We start from the raw sequence: 18,481 nt of genomic DNA, 5'->3' as shown, positions 1-18,481 counted from the left end.
GGAAAATAGAAATGCAAATATTTTGTTGAAAATAATCCCTTAATTTAGTGTGAAGCTTCACCAACGGTTTGAATTATTCCGTCTCAATTTGCAGAGGCACACCGAACGAAGGCAAAAGCCCTGGCCGCTGACATTCTAGCCAAGGTCGCTAAAACCAACGTCCTTCGCCGATCGATAAAGCTTGGCAATTTTTCGGAAAAATGTAAACAAAGGCCCCGTCCGTGGAACAAAACCTTGTAGGAACCTTTTATAAAATCGCATCGGATCAGCGTTGCCACCGCCCTAAAAGAAAAATCGGTAATTTTAGGGGGCTTACAGCTGTGAGTCGGTAGGAATACAGAGAAATCGGTAATTCTGGTCACTCTGCCTACCTGGCTGTTTATATTTTACACAACTTGGCAAAACGTCAAGACGCTCCCGTACTACTACTACCACCAACACCTTTGGTTTCCTTTTTGTGCAGCAGCAGAAACAGCGAAAAGTGTCGGGAAATTGGCAGCAAAAGTGTGCGGGCGAATCGACGGCGACCATTTTGCAGCTACTTGGATGCGAAGCAGGGCCTGGAAAAGTGTCCAAAAGTGCGAAGAATGTAAACGTCAGCGGGCGCTCGCGATGAAAAACTGTGTGCGTGCGTGAGTGCGAGTGTGCGTACATGTGTGCCTGTGTGCGTGTGTGTGTGTGTGAGTGGAAAAGCTTTTACGCCCACCCCGTGTTTCGCCCGTCGTCCCGCGGAACCGTTCCGTAGCGGAGCAGCACCCGGAGAGCGATGGATGCAGCGGCGGCTGTAGCACCACCATCAGCAGCAGCAGCAGCAGCACCGCCACCACCACTACCACCGCTGCCGCTAGCCTCGGCTGCAGCAGCAGCACCACCACCACCGAACAGTGTTTACGATGTCATCAATCAAAAGGAATGCGGACTGTGTCTCACGCTCCGGGCGGAGCAGATCTGCTTCGACATGTTCATGCCGCGGGAGGACGACCCGAAGGAGATGCCGTATCTGGTGTGGAAGCACGTCGGGCTGCAGTTTCCGCAGGAGGCAGGCAAACACTACGTCTGCCGGGACTGCGGGTTCGCGGTGTACGAGTTTAACCGATTCTACTTGATGGTGCAGAACGTACACCAGGAACGGCAGGCAGCAGCAGCGGCAGCAGTACTGCAACCGAAGCAAGAGCCGCCTATGCAGGAGCAGGTACAATATAATGCTGAGCAGGCGGCGGCGGCGGCGGCCGTGGTGGAAGGTGTCAATCAGAACGGTCATCATGGAGGCGAGCAAAAGTTTGACCCGTCGCCGCTGGTGGACGGGCCCGTACCGTTGCTGTCCGATGTTCCGGATTATGGGATGAATCACGAAGTGAACGGAATGCTACCATCCGGCGGATCCGGGGTAACGGCTGTCGGGGGCAACGGTACAGGGGCAGAGTGTCCGTCGGTGTACACGTCGCAGCACAACGATACGGAACCGGAAAGCAGCCGAATCCGGCCGGTCACGGGCAACACACCGAGCAGCCGGAAGCGCCGGAATCAAGAGATGGACGATGAGATTATCGACTTTTACAAGCTGGTCTGTGACGTGTGTGAGGAACGCATCGAGTACGGCACGATGAAGGAGCTGAACCAGCACATGAAGCTGATGCACGGGGAGGAGACGGGCCGGGTCAGCTGTCCGCAGTGTGGCAAGATGTTCCGCACGCGGGGGAAGCTGCTGGAGCACAAGAGCGTGCACCAGCGACAGGACGCCACGTCCGAGGACGACGCGGAGAAGCTGCAGTCCGAGCAGATGGACAAGGAGATACTGGAGTTTTACAAGCGCATCAGCTGCGATGTGTGCGACACGGCGGCCAGTGCTGCTGCCGGGGCCGGTCCACAGGCCAGCGCGATGCTGTACGCGACGGTGAAGGAGCTAAACCACCACATGCGGCTGGTGCACGGGCAGCAGGCCGGTACGGTAAAGTGTCCACTGTGTGAGAAGAAGATCCGTACGCGCCCGAAGCTGCTCGAGCACAAGCGCATGCATCAGCCAAACGCGCTGCTGGAGGAGGATTCCGGCAAGTCGGGCAACCCGGGTGGCGAGCCGGGGCCCGAGCTGACCGAGGAGCAGAAGCAGACGCTAGATAGAGAAATATTCGATTTCTACAAACCCATCATATGTGAGATTTGCGATCCGGAAAAGGTCGCTGTGGCTGTCGCGGTGGCCGGCCCCGGCGGTGACCCGGGCGGTGTTGCCGCGGGAGCGGGCCAGTCGGAAGCGGCAGCAGCAGCAACGACCCAGGAGGAGGAGTACCGGTCGCTGAAGCAGCTGAACCAGCACATGCGGACGGTGCACGGGCTCGAGTCGGGCACGGTCAAGTGTCAGCTGTGCGCGAAAAAGTTTCGCTCGCGCGTCAAGCTGGTCGAGCATAAGGATATGCACGAGAATCCGGAGCGGTTCCGGTGCGGCGTGTGCCAGGAGGTGCACCAGAACCTGGAGGAGCACATGCAGAACAAGCACCAGGAGTGGGAGTTTGCCTGCGAGGAGTGCGGCAAGCGGTTTCCTTTCAAGAACAGACTCACTGCCCACATGGCCAAGGTGCACATGAAGAAGGACATTATCTGTGAGGAATGTAACAAACCGTAAGTAGCAAAGGGGAATAATTCCTGCCCAGCCTCGTTACTAATCGCTTTCGCTTTCGTTCGTTCCGTTTGCAGATTTACAAAGTTCAGCATCGAGAAACACAAGAAAACGGTCCACGGCCACGGTGGGACGTTCATCTGTGAAAACTGCCCGAAAACGTTCAAGACGCGCGTCTCGCTCGAACGACACATGGAGGGCCACAACAACGGGGAGCAGCAGCAGCAGCAGCAGCTGCAGCAACCGCAACCGCTCCCACTGCCGCTACCGCAGCATCAACCGAGCTCTGCCCCGACCGTCAGTTGCTCCCTGTGCAACTCCGTCCTGAAGGACGAGTACAACCTGAAGGCCCACATGAAGCGCATCCACGCGGAGCAGACGCCGGCGACGTGCAACACGTGCGGCAAGACGTTCAAATCGAAGCACAGTCTCAACACGCACACCGCGAACGTGTGCACGACCCGGCTCTTTGGCTGCACGACCTGCGGCAAGCAGTTTAAGAAGCGGACAAAGTTGAAACAACACATGACGATTCACCCACGCGGCGCCGACTAAGCGGCAGAGGCAGAGGCAGAGGAGACGACGATGAGATGATGCACGCGCGCGCTCCGAACGCGATCGAATTAACATAATAATATTATTATGTAGCATATAGTATGTACGTTTAGGGATTGAAAAACACTACAGCAACATTATTATACGCATGTGAAGGACGGAGAGGATTAAAGTGTGAGCTGAGGGGAGCGGGGAGGATGCGAGGATGCCGAAGACCTATATATTGTGAAAAGGCTAAAGGCAAATCCAACGTAACAATGCACTATTGAGGCGTGTTTGTAAAGCACGGGCTATGTAGGAACAGTGCGTGCGGTACGGAATTCGCTCCCGCCCGGCACTACGATAAGAGGAAAAGTGAATTATGCTGATAACGATGGGGACTCCTAAAGTGGGAAAAAAGAACATAAAATAAAATATTTTTTGTTTTAGCGGCTTAACTATTCAGCAGAGCGCGTGCATTAGTGGCTAGTGCGTTTGGTGCAAGTAGTGAGAACAGAGAGGGAGAGAGAGAGAGGGTTGGATGACAAAACCGGGGAGAAGAGTAGGGTAGTTGTAATGCGTAAAAAAACCCTTCAGGATGCAAATTCATAATTGTAGCAAGGATACGGCTTATTTGCATTACTTGAGCCATTTTGAGCCAATTCGATTATGAGTGGAATATTTTTTTTCTTTCTCTATGATGCATCGATATGCATATACAAAGGATTAGATCATGCTAGAAGGACACCCGTAAAAGAAAGGGACACGGGACAAAAAAGGACATGGCGATACGTCGATCATCGCACACTCCGACAGCTGTGTCGGAAATATTAGCAAAAGTCGACGAAAGATGGATAGTGGGAGCGTATTAGGGCAATTATAATTGCGCTTTATGATATTGTAACAAATTAGGACAAATCTGTTTGTATCAAGCATTTATGTGATTGTGTGTGGTAAGCTTATTTATTAACATATTTTAACTGTGTACGTGGAAGTTAAACATAAAAAAAAGTTATAACAAATTCACGTCTTTTAGTCAAGCTTACTGCCTATTCAATCAAGAAATGTGCTTAATTTAGTAAAAGATAGTGGAACTGGAAAAAACTCACCAAAGCCCGGATTAAAATAATTTAATTTTCGTAAATCGATGAATGGTTTTCAGTGGTGGAATGTTCCATCCAAAATCCACCAGATGATCGGACCGACAAAGTGTCCGTGAGATGTGGGGGCGCTCACTGTGCACAGACCTGTCACAGCCTACTGACAGTCGCCTGCTGTCCAATGGCGAACGACAGAAAAAGAAGGAAAAAACTATTGTCTCGATCATAAACAACAAATCGACAACAACGTTCGACGCCTCGCTCCGAAAAGATTCGCGAAAAACGGTATTTAAAGTGCGATTTCCTAGCGTAGCGGTGGCGCAAGACCTGCAGCAGCGAGCGCACTATCGCACACGGCCAGTGGGCGGACAGGAAGCGTGCGATATTTGCCGCATGGGAGCAGTTTTCGCCGACCCCGTCGCCAGACTCGATGTGAACTTGATAAAAATAGAGTGCAATTCATTGACCACACCGAACGCAGCCGTGCGCGCAGAATGAGCTTATGAGGAGTTAGTTAGCCGTGCCTCGGAATGCAGCGTGTGCCTTAACTGTGAGTCGTGTGCAGATAGAACACCACACCAAACAATCACATCCATACACACACATACACACACAAACACACACAAACCAGTCCGTATCGCGAATGGTGGGTACCAGCTCCTTCATCAGCAACGCCATTAGCACCTCCAGTGCGCCCAATGGTATCAGTGGGACTAGTAGCAGCAGTAGCACCAACATCAACACCGCCGGTTCTGGCACGGCTTTTCGCAACGGAATTAGTGTTGGTGGCAAAGCCACGGTACTCGGTGTGAATTCGGCCACCGGACATAATGAGGTGGTGAGCGGTGCGAACGGGTTCCATCTACGGCAACATCCGCAACAGCAGCAGCAGCAGCAACAGCAGTCGAGCACTTCCGGTGTTGTTAGGCTTGCGAAGGGCAGCACTAGCAGCGTGATATCGCTTCCGAGCGACCACCAGTACCACCAGTCCATCGCAGGCGGAATGATTAATCACAGTTCCTTGATGTTCGCGACAACAACGACCACCAACCACCAACAGCAGCTGTCGGTTTTATCGAACGCATCACCAGTAGGCGACGGAGCAATCGGCGAAAAGAAGGCAGGCGCTAAGATCGGTGACAGTACCAGCTTGACAACCACCACCACAGGCAACAGCAGCAGCATCATCCTGGCCAGTAATACCACCACCATCATCACCTCCAGCAGCAGTAGCACCACCACCAGCAGCAGCAGTAGCAGCGGTACCACAACCAACAACAGCACCACGATCACGACGAACACTCCCACCGAATCGGATCCGACGGGCGCTGATACCGAGCTGTCGCTGGAAACCAAAGAAACGAGCCCGGACAATGAACCGCAGGAGGAGCAGCCGGAGATTGACATCGTGATCAACAACGTGGTCTGCTCGTTCAGCGTACGCTGTCATCTGAATCTGCACGACATCGCCCGCCATGGGCACAATGTCGAGTTCCGGAGGGAGCACGGGATGGTAACGATGAAGCTGCGCCGCCCCTACACGACTGCTTCGATTTGGTCGTCCGGAAAAATCACTTGCACCGGTGCTACATCAGAGCATCAGGTTGGTAGCATCCCCAAACACTTTCCTTCCTTCATTGCCTCTGCCTAACGCGGGTTTTCGTCTACTTTTGTTTCGCAGGCAAAAATAGCGGCACGACGCTACTCACGTTGCCTTCAGAAGTTAGGATTTAATGTTAGATTTAGGAACTTTCGTATCGTGAATGTACTCGGCACCTGCAGCATGCCGTTCGGCATCATGATTGTCAACTTCTCGGAGAAGTACAAAAAGGATGCCAGCTACGAGCCGGAGCTGCATCCGGGCGTCACCTACAAGCTGTACTCGCCGAAAGCGACCCTGAAAATATTCTCAACCGGAAGCATTACCGTCACCGGTAGGTGTATTGCGAGTGGGTTGGGTTCCGGGTGGGGAATGAGACATCGGTTTAGGGGAGTAATTAGGCTTTCGTGAATCCTCTTGCATTGAACGTGCAACATTGCAGCCGTTTAGAGTGGTTATTGAAATCCCTTTTTGTTTACGCTCTCTCTCTTCTCGCTTTAAAATCTTGGACTCCGGCCGGACGCCAGCGGCTAGTGTGGCCTTTGTGCAAGCGGCAATTGAGCAAATATTCCCGCTCGTGTACGAGTTTCGCAAGAAGCGGACGCCGATCGAGAAGCAGGCGATGGCGAAGCAGCAGCCACCGCCGGACTTTGACCCGCACGATGTCGACCATCTGATCGAGGAGGACCGCGAGGGCGCGCTGGCGGAAGCGGAGGAGGGCCTCACGTACTGGAACGGCACGGCCGACGAACCGACGATGCAGCAGCCCGAGGAGGAGCAGCCGGACGACGAGCTCGAAACGTTCGGCGACGATGAAGACGTCCGCACGCGTAACAACACCAAAGCAATACACAAAATCAATAGTATTAGGCAGAACGGTAAGAAGCGCCGAATGCGCCAGCTGCGCCCATCGGGCCGGGCTGTAAACGACGGGGACAGCATGTCCGACGACGATCTGTGCGTCAGTGATTACGAATAGAGGAAGCGTGGCCACTCACTCGCGTGTCGTGTCAGACACACAAACAGTCCCAAAGCAGCCTTTTGGTGGTGCACATACTATTGCATCCTTATCGGAAGTTTTGTCGTCGTCGTCGTTGTCGTCTTCGTCCGGGCCCCGGTGGTGGTGGTGGTGGCAGGACAAAAAGCGCGCGCGCGTAAAACTATAGACAATTGGTGGACAAAAACGGAAGGATCAATGAGTCGTTACTAATCATCCAGAGAGAGCCTCATCAATCAAGAGCGTAGAGCGGAGAGAGACAACACGGACAGAAGTGACTGCCCCGGAAGCATAGGAAACGTAAGCAAACAGACGGATAATAATGCCACACACATACACATACACACACACACACACCCGTTACTGTCCTCCAGGAGGACATCCGATCAAAAGAGGGCAGAACAGAAGCACAGAGGGAGAGGAAGGGAGAGCAGCAAGATCAACAAGTAAACAATTATTTAATTAGGTCGTCAAGTATGGAACTCTGGCACTGTTTCTGCTAGAGAGAGATAGAGAGAGAGAGATGGAGAGAGACCAGTTTCTTATTTTACCATGGCATACTACACACCCATTGGAAGATTTACTGTCCTTTCCAGTGGATAAAACGGTTGAAGCTTTCTGGCGGGAGCTTCGCCCTATCCGGTAGGAAATCCTTTTCCCCTCCCAAACAAACAAACACGCCGAGCAATTAGATTGTGTATAAACTGTGACACACCGCCGTTCGTTCGATGTCGATTTAAATGTAATCTGATCGTGTGTGTGTCTGATTCTAAAGGACCCTAACGCGCGTCCCTTCTATGACTTGTAAATTGTGCGTTGCCAAGGCAAACATCAATGTACCAAGGCAAACATCTTTGATGATAGCTTAAGGGAGGGAAGGAGGGAGGCAGAAGGGAGAAAGAAAACACATATGAATGGGGAGCAAAGAGGGAAGCAGAGTGAGATAGAGCGATTGTGCGATTTAGCTGCGAAGTGGGCGGAAAGATTCGTCCGGCAAAACAAAGAAGGAGAAAAGCAGCGCCACACATCCTTGACTCGAATTATGACAATGTGATGAAAATAAACACGAAAACAATCCGCCAACGTTTAACCAACCACGGTGCATCGGTTGTCTAAGAAAAGCGAAAAAACAGATCAAGAGAAGGAAGAGAGGAAGGAGAAAGAGAGAGAGAGAAAGAGATAAAGCAGAATGCGCAACGCATCGATCCGGCGCCAATGGATTGCATCGGAAAAGCGTGGCGATTTCCTTTTTGGTGAATAAAATAATTCCTTGTATTTTTAAAAACAAAATCCGAACCAACTACAACACACAGTTGCCCCTCCATTTCTGTTCCCAAAGCCAAACAGTTTTCATATTTGTCGACCTGGTTCTGTTGCAGAACACAAGTAGCAAAAGTAAAGAAATTGGCAGCGAGGTGTTTAAATGCTGTACTGCGGTTCGCAATTTTGTTTTCAAAAACCTAAGCATTGATTTAATTGTAAAACACATTTGAGCGTGTGTAATAAATAATAACTGCCATTACACTGTCCGATGGTTATGCATAGGCGGCACGAGGCATGAGAGCGTGGTGTGGTGTTCCCAAAAAAGAAAATCCCTTTCGCAACAGCAGATGATGACTCAAAACAAAGAGACGGCATTCATCTGCACGCATAGCTGCTGGACCGATGAGAATCCAGATTCTATTTTCGGCATGCACAGAGGAGAAGGTACTGAGTTTTGAAATTGCAGTTTTTCCCTGCCGGACGCCCACGTGTTGCGTCACGGCGCGATGGCGCGTTGGCGTGTACGCGGATCGGGCGGACCGGTGTGCGATGGTGATCGGGTGACCTTTTTCCCCATTGCAATGCGAGTTTCGGTGAAATATAATGTTTTTTAAGGGCAAAATAAACTAAAAAAAAGGTCCCTCTTTTGAGGGGGAAGCATTGCAATGGTAGAGCGGTAGTAGTAGCAGTAGTGGACATATGACCATGCATGTAATTTATGTTGAAATATATTTAATTATGTTCCTTATAAAACTGATTTTTGTGCATTATTAACCTAATGGACTGCATGTGAAAAATCGGGAAATTCCGATGCAGTGAAAATGCATCGCTTTTTTTCTCTCCTACTTTCCTTTGCCCCGCTTGCTACGATGTGACAGCTAATGTGACATTTGCTAACCACAACAAATCCCTCCCTCCCGATTTGGGGGAAATTGTTTGCATTTTCTCGCTGCAATAGATATCGCCAGGTAACTGGATGTTACTGTTACTGTGAACATAAATAAAACGACAAAGGAGGACATTCCTCTTGCAGCCCGTGTTCGCCATGGCGTCAGTGAAGGTGGAAAATAGTTCCAGGATCGTTGCCAACTCTACACGGGATCATCCACAGTGCGATGTGTGCCTGCGCTGGGAAAGTGTTTGCTTCGGCAGATCGGATCCCATCTTCATTGGGAAAGATGTGTTGGCCATGGTAACACAGTATCTCGACATGAACATCACCCTAACACTCGTCTGCGAACGCTGCTGGAGTATATTGAAGGAGTTCGATGAGTTCTACCGGATGGTCAGCGAGCAGCACACCAGCAAAGCGGATCTGCGGCCCCCAGACCGGAAGGAAGCTGACCCGGTCGAACAGCGCGTGGAGGGAGTCGTTTATGGAATGGAATTTGTCGACATAAAGTACGAACCGCTGGGTGAAGATGCGAATGTAACGATAAAAGAGGAAGAGGAGGAGGAGGAAGCGGAGGAGCATGAGAGAGAACCACTTCCGGACAGTGACGACTGTGACAAGCTGTTGCCCAGCCAGTCGATGGAGTTGGACGATGAGGAACGCCTGGCGGATGACGATACGAACTCGTTGTCCTCCGACGATAGTGACGATTCCTCGGTGCCGGATCGGGTGAAGCGCGGCGGCAAAGCATCGGCCATCGGCAAGAAAGAGCCCAAGGTGGATAAGGAGATATTGGAGTTTTACCAGCGGCTGGTGTGCGAGATTTGTGATGCGGAGCGGATGCTGGCCGGCGAACCGTCGATCGAGTACAGCAATCTGAGGGAGCTGAACAAGCACATGCGAAAGGTGCACGAGCAGGTCGGCGCTACGCGCATCAAGTGTCCGATGTGCGACAAAAAGTTCCGCTATCGGGCGAAGCTGCTCGAGCATCGGGACATGCATCAGAACCCGGACCGGTTCCGGTGCGTGGTGTGCGAGGAGGTGCACCAGAACATGGCGGAGCACATGAAGAACAAGCACCAGGAGCGCACGTACTGCTGCGAGGAGTGTGGCAAGCGGTTCCCGTTCAAGGCTCGGCTTACGGCGCACGTGAAGAAAATGCACACCTCCAAGGATGTCGTCTGTGACCAGTGTCAGAAAAGGTGGGTGTTTTACGGTTGCACCTTTGGCAAGTCCCACGTTCTACTGATTGCTCCTATTCCCCTTCTCCTACAGCTTCAGCAGATACACGATCGAGGACCACAAGCGGGCAGTTCACGAATCGCGCTACATCTGCGAACACTGTCCGCGCACGTTCAAGTCGCGTCTTGCCCTCACGCAACACATGGAGGAACACGTGGAGGGATTGCGGAAGACGGTTTCCGCCACCTGCGAAAAGTGTGGCGTAGTGCTGCGGGACAAGTACACGCTGCAGACGCACATCAAGCGCATGCACACGGAACATCCGCCCGCCAGCTGCGGCACGTGCGGGAAGGTGTTCAAGTCGAAGCACAATCTCAACGCGCACCTGGCCAACGTGTGCACGGAGCGTTCGTTCCCGTGCCCGATCTGTGCGAAGCAGTTTAAGAAGAAGATTAAGCTGACCGAACACATGACGACGCACACGAAGAGTGTGCTCTATCAGTGTCCGTACTGTCCGAAGACGTTCAGCTTCGAGACGCAGCTGTACACGCACCGGAAGCAGGCGCACTACGAGCAGTGGCTGGAGATGCAGCGGAAGCGCAAGGAGGGTGTACGGTTTAAGGTTAACCGCATCACGGATATGCCCTCTACCTGAACCCAATGCGCGCGTATATGTGTGCGTTGTTATGATAAGAGTAGTAATACAGTAAAATAATAAATCGCTTACGTAGGAATGTGCTCAATCTGTACTGATTACTGAGCAAGTTTTCCACCAAAATGGTAGGTCCGAATTCGAAGAGAAGGTGAAGAACTGAACCAAGGCCTTCTATAAACATGTCATGTGGAAAAAAGAAAAAAAAACAAATGTAAACAAAACAGGGCTTCATCAATCGCAGTAACAATTGGAATTCGGTTCGATCTACCAGCATGGCTACGGTGTGTGAGGTTTGTTATTCTACCAAAGGCACGGAATATTTAGATATTCATGATAGCGAGCCGGTCATACTGCCCATCATTTCGAAACATCTGCCCTGTGTGGTGAGTACGCGTTGAAGTAGTCGGGATGGTTCCTGAACTAAGTGCGATTATTTGTCTTTTAACAGATGTTGGACGGTATCGAGCATCCACAGATATGTGTGGACTGTTGGAGTACTTTGGAAAGCTTCGAGCGATTTTACCTCTCTGTAGAAGAGTTGCATCAACCCCAACCGGACAGTTCCGATGAGGACGAGCGTGATGAAATCGTCACCGTGCATGAAGCAGATTGCAACGACACAGCTGAGCTGGAAGTATCGGAAGTAGCGTATGAAACGGAGCAGCTCGATAATGCGGCAAGTGAACCGATACATGCAACCGACACCCAAATGCACAGTACAGAAAGTTCCCCGGAAGATGAGGCGGAAGAGCGTGAGATAATTGATTTCTATGGCCCTTTGATTTGTACGATCTGCGAAATGGATCGTATCGAGGTGCAGTACAAAAGCAGTACAAAAGCTTTGCCCTGCTGAAACGACATCAGCAGAAGGTTCATCGCATCAGCCGACCCAGTCTAACATGTCCACTGTGCACCAGGCGGTTGTACTTCCGCTCTCGACTGCTGCAGCACATCGCCATGCACCGTAATCCGGATACGTTTCGTTGTTCCATCTGCGGGGAGGTTCATCAGGATCTGGCGTTTCATCGCAAGGTGCAACATCATACCAAGCGCCTGGAGTGTCCGAAATGTGGCAAACGCTTCTCGGTGCGCAATCGGTTGATGGTACATTTGAAGATTGCACACGCACCGAAGGATGTGGAGTGTGGTGTGTGCCACAAGTTGTAGGTTTTGCGAAAATTAAGTATGCTATTCCGTTGCGGTAACTCAATGTTATTTCTATTTCTTTTTAGGTATAGTAAATATTTCATCAAAACCCATATGCGTGCAATGCACGGTGGATCGGAGTATGTGTGCGAACTGTGCGGCAGGACTTATCGCACGGTAGCGATGCTAAACAAGCACAAGGCGCAGCACGCTGAAGAGCCAACAGAAAGCTCCATCGAGCAGCAGCAGCAGCGGCAGCGTTATATACGAAGGAATCATACCTCATGTGAATCATTTAAATGTGAACGATGTGGAAAATCATTCCGCAGCAAAGCAACATTAAACTCCCACGTGGACCGAACGTGTCCCAGCACCCAGCACGTGTGTTCGACGTGCGGTAAGCGCTTTAAAACAATTGGCAAACTAAACGAACATGCGGCTAGCCATAAGGACCGGGTGGTGTACATGTGTCAGCTTTGTTTGGAGAATTTTGCCAGCAAATCGCAACTCTTTGCCCATCAGCAAATGGTACACGAGTTGAAACTCGATTGAAATGTTACTGGAGCAGTTCAACGTTCATTTCAAACGTCATCCGAAAGCGACGGTACCTGATGGATCAACCATATCGGAGTCACGGCGGTGAACTGTCAAATCGATATCAAATTTCCGTGTTTTCTGTGTACCAACTTCCCAGACGAAAACATTGCAGTTGTGTCCTTTTTATTCGAATCGTAGCCAATTTGTAGCAAATATGTTGTGTTAATTTACCATTTCGGTTTATCCAGAATGTGCTAAACCTTAGTTCGGGGGCGGGATTGCCGGGCCGTCGTTAGGACGATCATGTCTTGCTGAGTTGTTATCGGAAGGTGTTTAACTCCAAACAACAACATCGAAACGGAGCGCAGGAGGAGTAGGCAATGGCCTCGGTCACAAGATGCGAAGTTTGCTTCTCCACAGCGGACAGCGATCGAAAGGCAATTTTCGCAGAGGAAAACAGCCATATTGTTGGGATCGTAGCGAAACATTTGGGGTTTGAGGTGAGTATGGCCAGTTGCACTGTTAGGAGAGTGTTTTGTAATTATCTTTTTCCTCCAGATTACACCGACAGTGGAAAATGCCTCGATGTGCAGCAAATGCTGGAGTGCGTTGCAAGAATTTCACAAATATTACTGTGAAATAGAGGCAGTCAGGCAGCAGCATGAGCATGAGCTACTGGCAATTGGCGACAAACAGCAGGAAGAGGTCACTGTCGTTTGCGACAGCTTAGAGCCGAGCTATAGGACTGAATTTTTCGAGGTGAAGGTAGAACCATTCGAACAGACGGACGTGTTTGAGCAGGAAAATTCCAACTGTTCCGATGAGAAGCCGCTGCACTGTGCGTTCGTAAAATGTGAAGAACCACCGATCGATCTCGATCCGACTGCCCCGTCCTCGGATGAGGACTCTGCAGTGCCGCAGGGCAGCAGGTCAGACACGTCCTCGCCAGATAGGAGGAAGCCGAAGCGGGAGAGGAACCCAAAACGGCCTCCAACGAGCGACACTGAGACGAAGCAAAGTAAAGTGGCCGCCCAGAAGGAGGAGGATGAAAGTTTGCACAACTTCTACAAACGGATCGTGTGCGAGGTGTGCGACATTCAGCGCATGCTGGTGGGTGAACCGCAGATCGACTTCGGCACCTGGCGAGCGCTGCTGCGCCACACGAAGGAGGTGCACAAGCACGACAAGGTGTACGTAAAGTGTCCGGTGTGCGAGATGAAGATGCGCACGAAGCAAACGCTGCTGCAGCACATGGATTGGCACGAAAATCCGGAAAAGTATCGGTGCGAACTGTGCGGCGAGAAGCACCAGAACATGAAGGAGCACATCCAGAACAAGCACCAGGAGCGGCAGTTCTGTTGCGATGTTTGTGGGAAAAAGTTCCCGTTCAAGAAGAGACTTACCGTGCATATGAAAAAGATGCACGTGGAGAAGGACATCATTTGTGATCAGTGTCAGAAGCCGTAAGTACGCCCGTGACATTCTACGCAATTTGTCTATTTAATGTTTGTGCGTTTTTGCTTTCAGCTTCACAAAGTACACGATAGAAGATCACAAACGGTCCGTCCATTCGGCGCGGTTTGTCTGTGAACACTGTCCGAAAACGTTCAACAGTCGCTTCCGGTTGCTGCAGCACATGGAGGAGCACGATGAAAGCTTGCGCAACTCCACCTCCGTACCGTGCACGATCTGCGGTCAGGTGATGCGCGACAAGTACATCCTGACCAGACACATCAAGCTGATGCACACGGTCCAGCCGGCGGTCAGCTGCGAAACGTGTGGGAAAACGTTCAAATGCAAGCGCAACCTGTCGGTGCACATGACGAACGTGTGCTTGGAACCGACCCGCCTTTACCCGTGCACCATCTGTGGGAAGGAGTTTCGGCGCAAGAACAAGCTGAAGGAGCACATGTCGACGCACACGGGCAAACCGTTGTACATGTGCTCCTTCTGTCCGGAAACATTCCGCCAGGATACGCATCTGTACCACCATCGGAAGAATGCGCACTACGAGCGATGGTTGGAGATGCAGCAGCAGCGCAAGGAGGGTGTACGCTTCAAATTGAATGAACTGCCGTAGTTGGGGAATATAGTATAAGGGAAATAAGCGTAGCATTGTGAGGCTGGTCCTTGCGGAGTGACTTTAAAAAAATGTGATTGTGGGGAGATGGTAAAGATTCAATTGAAAGTGGACGAATGGACGGCAATGTATTGTAACAATTTAAACTTCGACCGAAAAGCCACCGTGTGTGCCAGTCGCCATGATTATTTTATATCCGAAGACAAATACAAGATAAGATTGAAAAATAAACGTAAGCACATTTACTAAGCTGAAAACAAGAACTTTTTGTGCGGTCGTTACGTTGTTACGTTACGTATTACGTTGTGAGCAGTAGAAAGAGGCAACATTTAAGAGACAAAATAGGGTTATACATACTGAGATATGGTATTTTTTCCATTTACAAATTTAAATATCCTCTCGTTAGATGGACCACATCTTTTATTTTAACTTTCTACGCTAACAAATGGAACCAAACATCCAAAATTTCACTTCCATCAGTGCCTTTATTCGCACCTTTAGTCGACATAGTATGTCGACATAGCCTTGATGTATCAACAACAGCGGAGCCGTCAAATGTCAAACGCGATTTCTCCCCCATCTCCTCCCCCCTTCCACCCCTCCATTGTACAAACAAATCTTGAATCAGTTCAGTGTTTTGTTTAGAAACTCCACAGGCTGCACGAAAATCCATAAAATCTCCGCTCCAATGTCTGGTGAAACGGATGCGTGTGCGATGGAGGACAGCACGCGCAAGTGTACAGCGTGTTTCTCCTTCAGCGAGTCAGAATATTTGAACATCTTTGCCGAGGAAAATGTGGACAAGGACATTGCTACCGTCATAGCCATGCATCTTTGGTTTGAGGTAGTGTAACAGGAGGGGTTTTTGCACGAACGAACAGAAATGAGAAAAAAAGGTTTCGCTGGTTACGCTGTTTCAGGTCACTCCCACAGACGAATGCCAATGGATCTGCCGGACCTGTTGGACAAGCTTGGACGCGTTCCACAGCTTCTACGTCAGCATTGAGCAACGGCACGAACGGCACACGGACAAGCTGCGTGTGGACAGTATCGTCGACAGTGAGCAAGCGGCGAGCCCGTCCCCTGCCAGTCCGACGTACAATACGGAGTTTCTGGAGATAAAGGGCGAACCGCTGGACGGCGACGACGAACTGGAGGACCTAGAGGACGAGGAGGAGGAGGAGTTTGATCTGACGGAAGATGGCGACGGTAGTTGCGGAGGAAGTGACAAAATGCTACCGAGCGAAGAGATTAAGAGCGAAAGTGATTCGGATGGAGAAGGAGGAAGCGTATCGTCCCGTGCGGATGAGGGCAGGAAAAGACAACGACCGTCCCGATCCCGCAATGCATCCCGCGCTCCCAAGCGCGATGCCGAAGAGCAGCTGGCAAAACGGAAGGCCGGCGGTCGGTTTCCTGCCGATCCGGAGGAGGACAAGAACATCCTGCAGTTCTACAAGCGCATCGTGTGCGAGGTGTGCGACAACAAGCGGATGATGGTGGGCGAGCCGCTGATAGAGTACGCGACCTGGGGCGAGCTGCTGCGGCACACGAAGGAACTGCACGGCCATTACAAAATCTTCGTCCAGTGTCCGGTGTGCGAGATGAAGCTGCGCACGAAGGTGACGCTGGTGCAGCACATGGACATGCACCAGAACCCGGACAAGTATCGGTGCGAGGTGTGCGGCGAGGTGTTCCAGAACATGAAGGAGCACATGCAGAACAAGCACGAGGAGCGACAGTTTAGCTGTGATCAGTGCGGCAGCAAGTTCCCGTTCAAGAAGCGGCTCGTGGTGCACATGAAGAAAATGCACGGCGAAAAGGATGTCACGTGCGAGCAGTGCGGAAAATCGTAAGTAGCCCGCGCACACAGCCTGCTTTGATGGAGCAGTTTAGAAGGGTTTTTTATCGCGTTTTTGTTATTTACAGCTTCACAAAGTACACGATCGAGGATCATCGGCGTTCGGTGCACATGGACCGGTTTGTGTGTGAGCATTGTCCGAAAACGTTCAAAATTCGGTTCCGCCTGCACAAGCACATGCAGGAGCACGACAAAAGCCTGCGCATCTCGACCTCCGTGCCGTGTCCGACCTGCGGGCAGGTGATGGGCGACAAGTACATCCTCCGCCAGCACATCAAGCATATGCACGTCGAGCAGCAGGCGGTGGATTGTGAGACGTGCGGGAAAACGTTTAAAAACCACCGCAACCTCAAGATACACCTCACGAACGTGTGCATGAAGCCGGTGCAGCTGCATCCGTGCGCAATCTGTGGTAAGCAGTTTCGGCACAAGAACAAGCTGAAGGACCATATGGCGTCCTGTACGCCGAATTGAGGTGGTAGGTGTGGTATAGTAGCGTCCACGCGTGTAGTCCCACACACCTTCAATTGGTGCGCTAGTGGCCGGTGATGCTCCGAGATTGGAGCGCATCCAAAAGATGTGATATTTGTTTATTAATTGAAAGATATGTGTTACTTGTAAAGTAAAGAGATGCTCGTGGGTGTATATAAACTGACAAGATGGGGGATCGTCCTGTGGATTGAAGGATAGCACAGACAATCTCTTCCTTACAAGGAGTCGTTTGGCACAATTGGTTGATTGGAAGGATCTTGTACGGATCGTGTATAGATGTAAGTAGCAAACAATTCGAATCGATCACTGATCAAGGGGTACTTACAGGGTTTTACAGGAGTTCTCAGAGCTTTGGGACATTTTATTGACTCTTTCTTACGTGAAAAGGACTTGATGTAATGGGAATTGGACTCTATAGCAACCTTGTTGGATACATCCAATAGGAATTTCCAAGAAGCCTGTCCAGTAAAGGGAGCCATAGATTCCAATTTCCATCATATGAACGTCATTTCTTATAAGAAAGAATCAAGGAAGTATCACACAACTATAAGAACCCCTGGAAATCCCTGTAAAGTCGCTTTTGAATGCTCTCCATCTATCTGAAGCTCTTTTGATGAGGTTTTTTTCTTCTTACAGATTGGGTTCTATTGATTGGACGACAAGGACGATCAGTTCGTTCGCTGCTGGCCAGCGTCAATGAAGGGCAATTGGAAAAAAATCGATGAGAACACCAGACAGACCACCGGAAAAGATCTGTGATAAATGTTGATTAAGTAAGTAAGTATGGTGATAAAATAGCTTTTCCGTTTAACTTTTTTTTCTCATACACAGTTGTTTATCCTTTATATTTTAGGTTAATCGCAAACGTTGATTGCAAATGAGCAGAAGCTCCTGATAGTGATCGGTTAGATACGATCGCGAAAAATAAACCCGTCTGGGGAGCAGTTCACGGTATCGTTTAGTTATTTATCACAGCTAGGAGGGATATTATTTAAAAAGAAAGAAAAAGTGTAGAAATATTAAACTAATTCAATCGTAATGTGTAAAATCTGCTTCTGCTCATGTGTAAAATAAAGCTCTTTTCGGATGCTTTCAGCATAGTGCGAGCGTGTAAAAAACAACGTGCGTATGTGTTGTTATCATCAGATTTTTTTTTCAACTTATATTCAAATTTCGACGACAAAATTTTTCCATTTTCTCCCACATCCCCCAAAAAAAAAGACCGTGAGTAGTGTTGCATCAACTTGCCTGACTGTTGCAATCGTTCTCCATCGTTTTCCGACACTACTCTCTGTGTCTTCTTCCCTCCCCCCATCTTCTTATACTGCCGTAATTATATTAATGTGTTGTCTAAGCCTACTTTTTACCTCTTACCGCGCCTCTGTCCCTCTCTCCCTCCTGCTTGTCTACGCCGTACACCGCACCGCCGCCGCCTCTTGAACGGTTTGGCACAACGGGTTTTCTTTTAGCTCCTTTGTTGCCTTGGAAACACACAAAACCAAAAAGGATACAATTTCTATCCTTTTTTTAGTCA

The 18,481-nt window shown here is 50.2% G+C and overlaps 4 protein-coding genes and 1 pseudogene across 6 annotated transcripts; all 5 read left to right on the top strand.

The window, feature by feature from the left end:
* Positions 1-382: 382 nt before the first annotated feature.
* On the top strand, positions 383-10,917 carry LOC120895134. Its single transcript, XM_040298210.1, has 9 exons — positions 383-2,613; positions 2,689-3,165; positions 5,026-5,441; positions 5,604-5,848; positions 5,927-6,179; positions 6,373-6,806; positions 9,017-9,073; positions 9,139-10,199; positions 10,273-10,917. Exons 1-9 carry the CDS (start codon positions 767-769, stop codon positions 10,832-10,834), a joined length of 5,352 nt encoding a protein of 1,783 aa, XP_040154144.1. The 5' UTR covers positions 383-766; the 3' UTR covers positions 10,835-10,917.
* On the top strand, positions 4,400-7,336 carry LOC120908721 (TATA box-binding protein-like 2). Its single transcript, XM_040320023.1, has 3 exons — positions 4,400-5,848; positions 5,927-6,179; positions 6,373-7,336. The coding sequence occupies exons 1-3, from the start codon at positions 4,889-4,891 to the stop codon at positions 6,822-6,824; spliced, it is 1,665 nt and encodes a 554-aa protein (XP_040175957.1). The 5' UTR covers positions 4,400-4,888; the 3' UTR covers positions 6,825-7,336.
* A 123-nt stretch (positions 10,918-11,040) lies between the features above and the next one.
* On the top strand, positions 11,041-12,714 carry LOC120908737 (annotated as a pseudogene).
* On the top strand, positions 12,585-14,849 carry LOC120908723 (zinc finger protein 567-like). Its single transcript, XM_040320027.1, has 3 exons — positions 12,585-13,017; positions 13,076-13,980; positions 14,045-14,849. Exons 1-3 carry the CDS (start codon positions 12,898-12,900, stop codon positions 14,595-14,597), a joined length of 1,578 nt encoding a protein of 525 aa, XP_040175961.1. The 5' UTR covers positions 12,585-12,897; the 3' UTR covers positions 14,598-14,849.
* Positions 14,850-15,221: 372 nt separating this feature from the next.
* On the top strand, positions 15,222-18,047 carry LOC120908726 (transcription factor grauzone-like). 3 transcript variants are annotated; one of them, XM_040320037.1, is made up of 5 exons: positions 15,222-15,441; positions 15,518-16,446; positions 16,524-17,225; positions 17,584-17,720; positions 17,801-18,047. In XM_040320037.1, the coding sequence occupies exons 1-3, from the start codon at positions 15,286-15,288 to the stop codon at positions 16,927-16,929; spliced, it is 1,491 nt and encodes a 496-aa protein (XP_040175971.1). In that variant the 5' UTR covers positions 15,222-15,285; the 3' UTR covers positions 16,930-17,225; positions 17,584-17,720; positions 17,801-18,047. The 3 variants fall into 3 exon arrangements, with proteins under 3 accessions (XP_040175971.1, XP_040175970.1, XP_040175972.1); XM_040320036.1 differs by having other exon boundaries at positions 17,584-17,724; XM_040320038.1 differs by having other exon boundaries at positions 17,779-17,864.
* Positions 18,048-18,481: the final 434 nt, after the last annotated feature.

The sequence above is a fragment of the Anopheles arabiensis genome, chromosome 2, assembly GCF_016920715.1.
Source record: "Anopheles arabiensis isolate DONGOLA chromosome 2, AaraD3, whole genome shotgun sequence".
Taxonomy (NCBI): Eukaryota; Metazoa; Arthropoda; class Insecta; order Diptera; family Culicidae; genus Anopheles; species Anopheles arabiensis.
The sequence above is the reverse complement of the archived record's forward strand: the minus strand, read 5'-3'. Positions and strand labels throughout refer to the sequence as shown.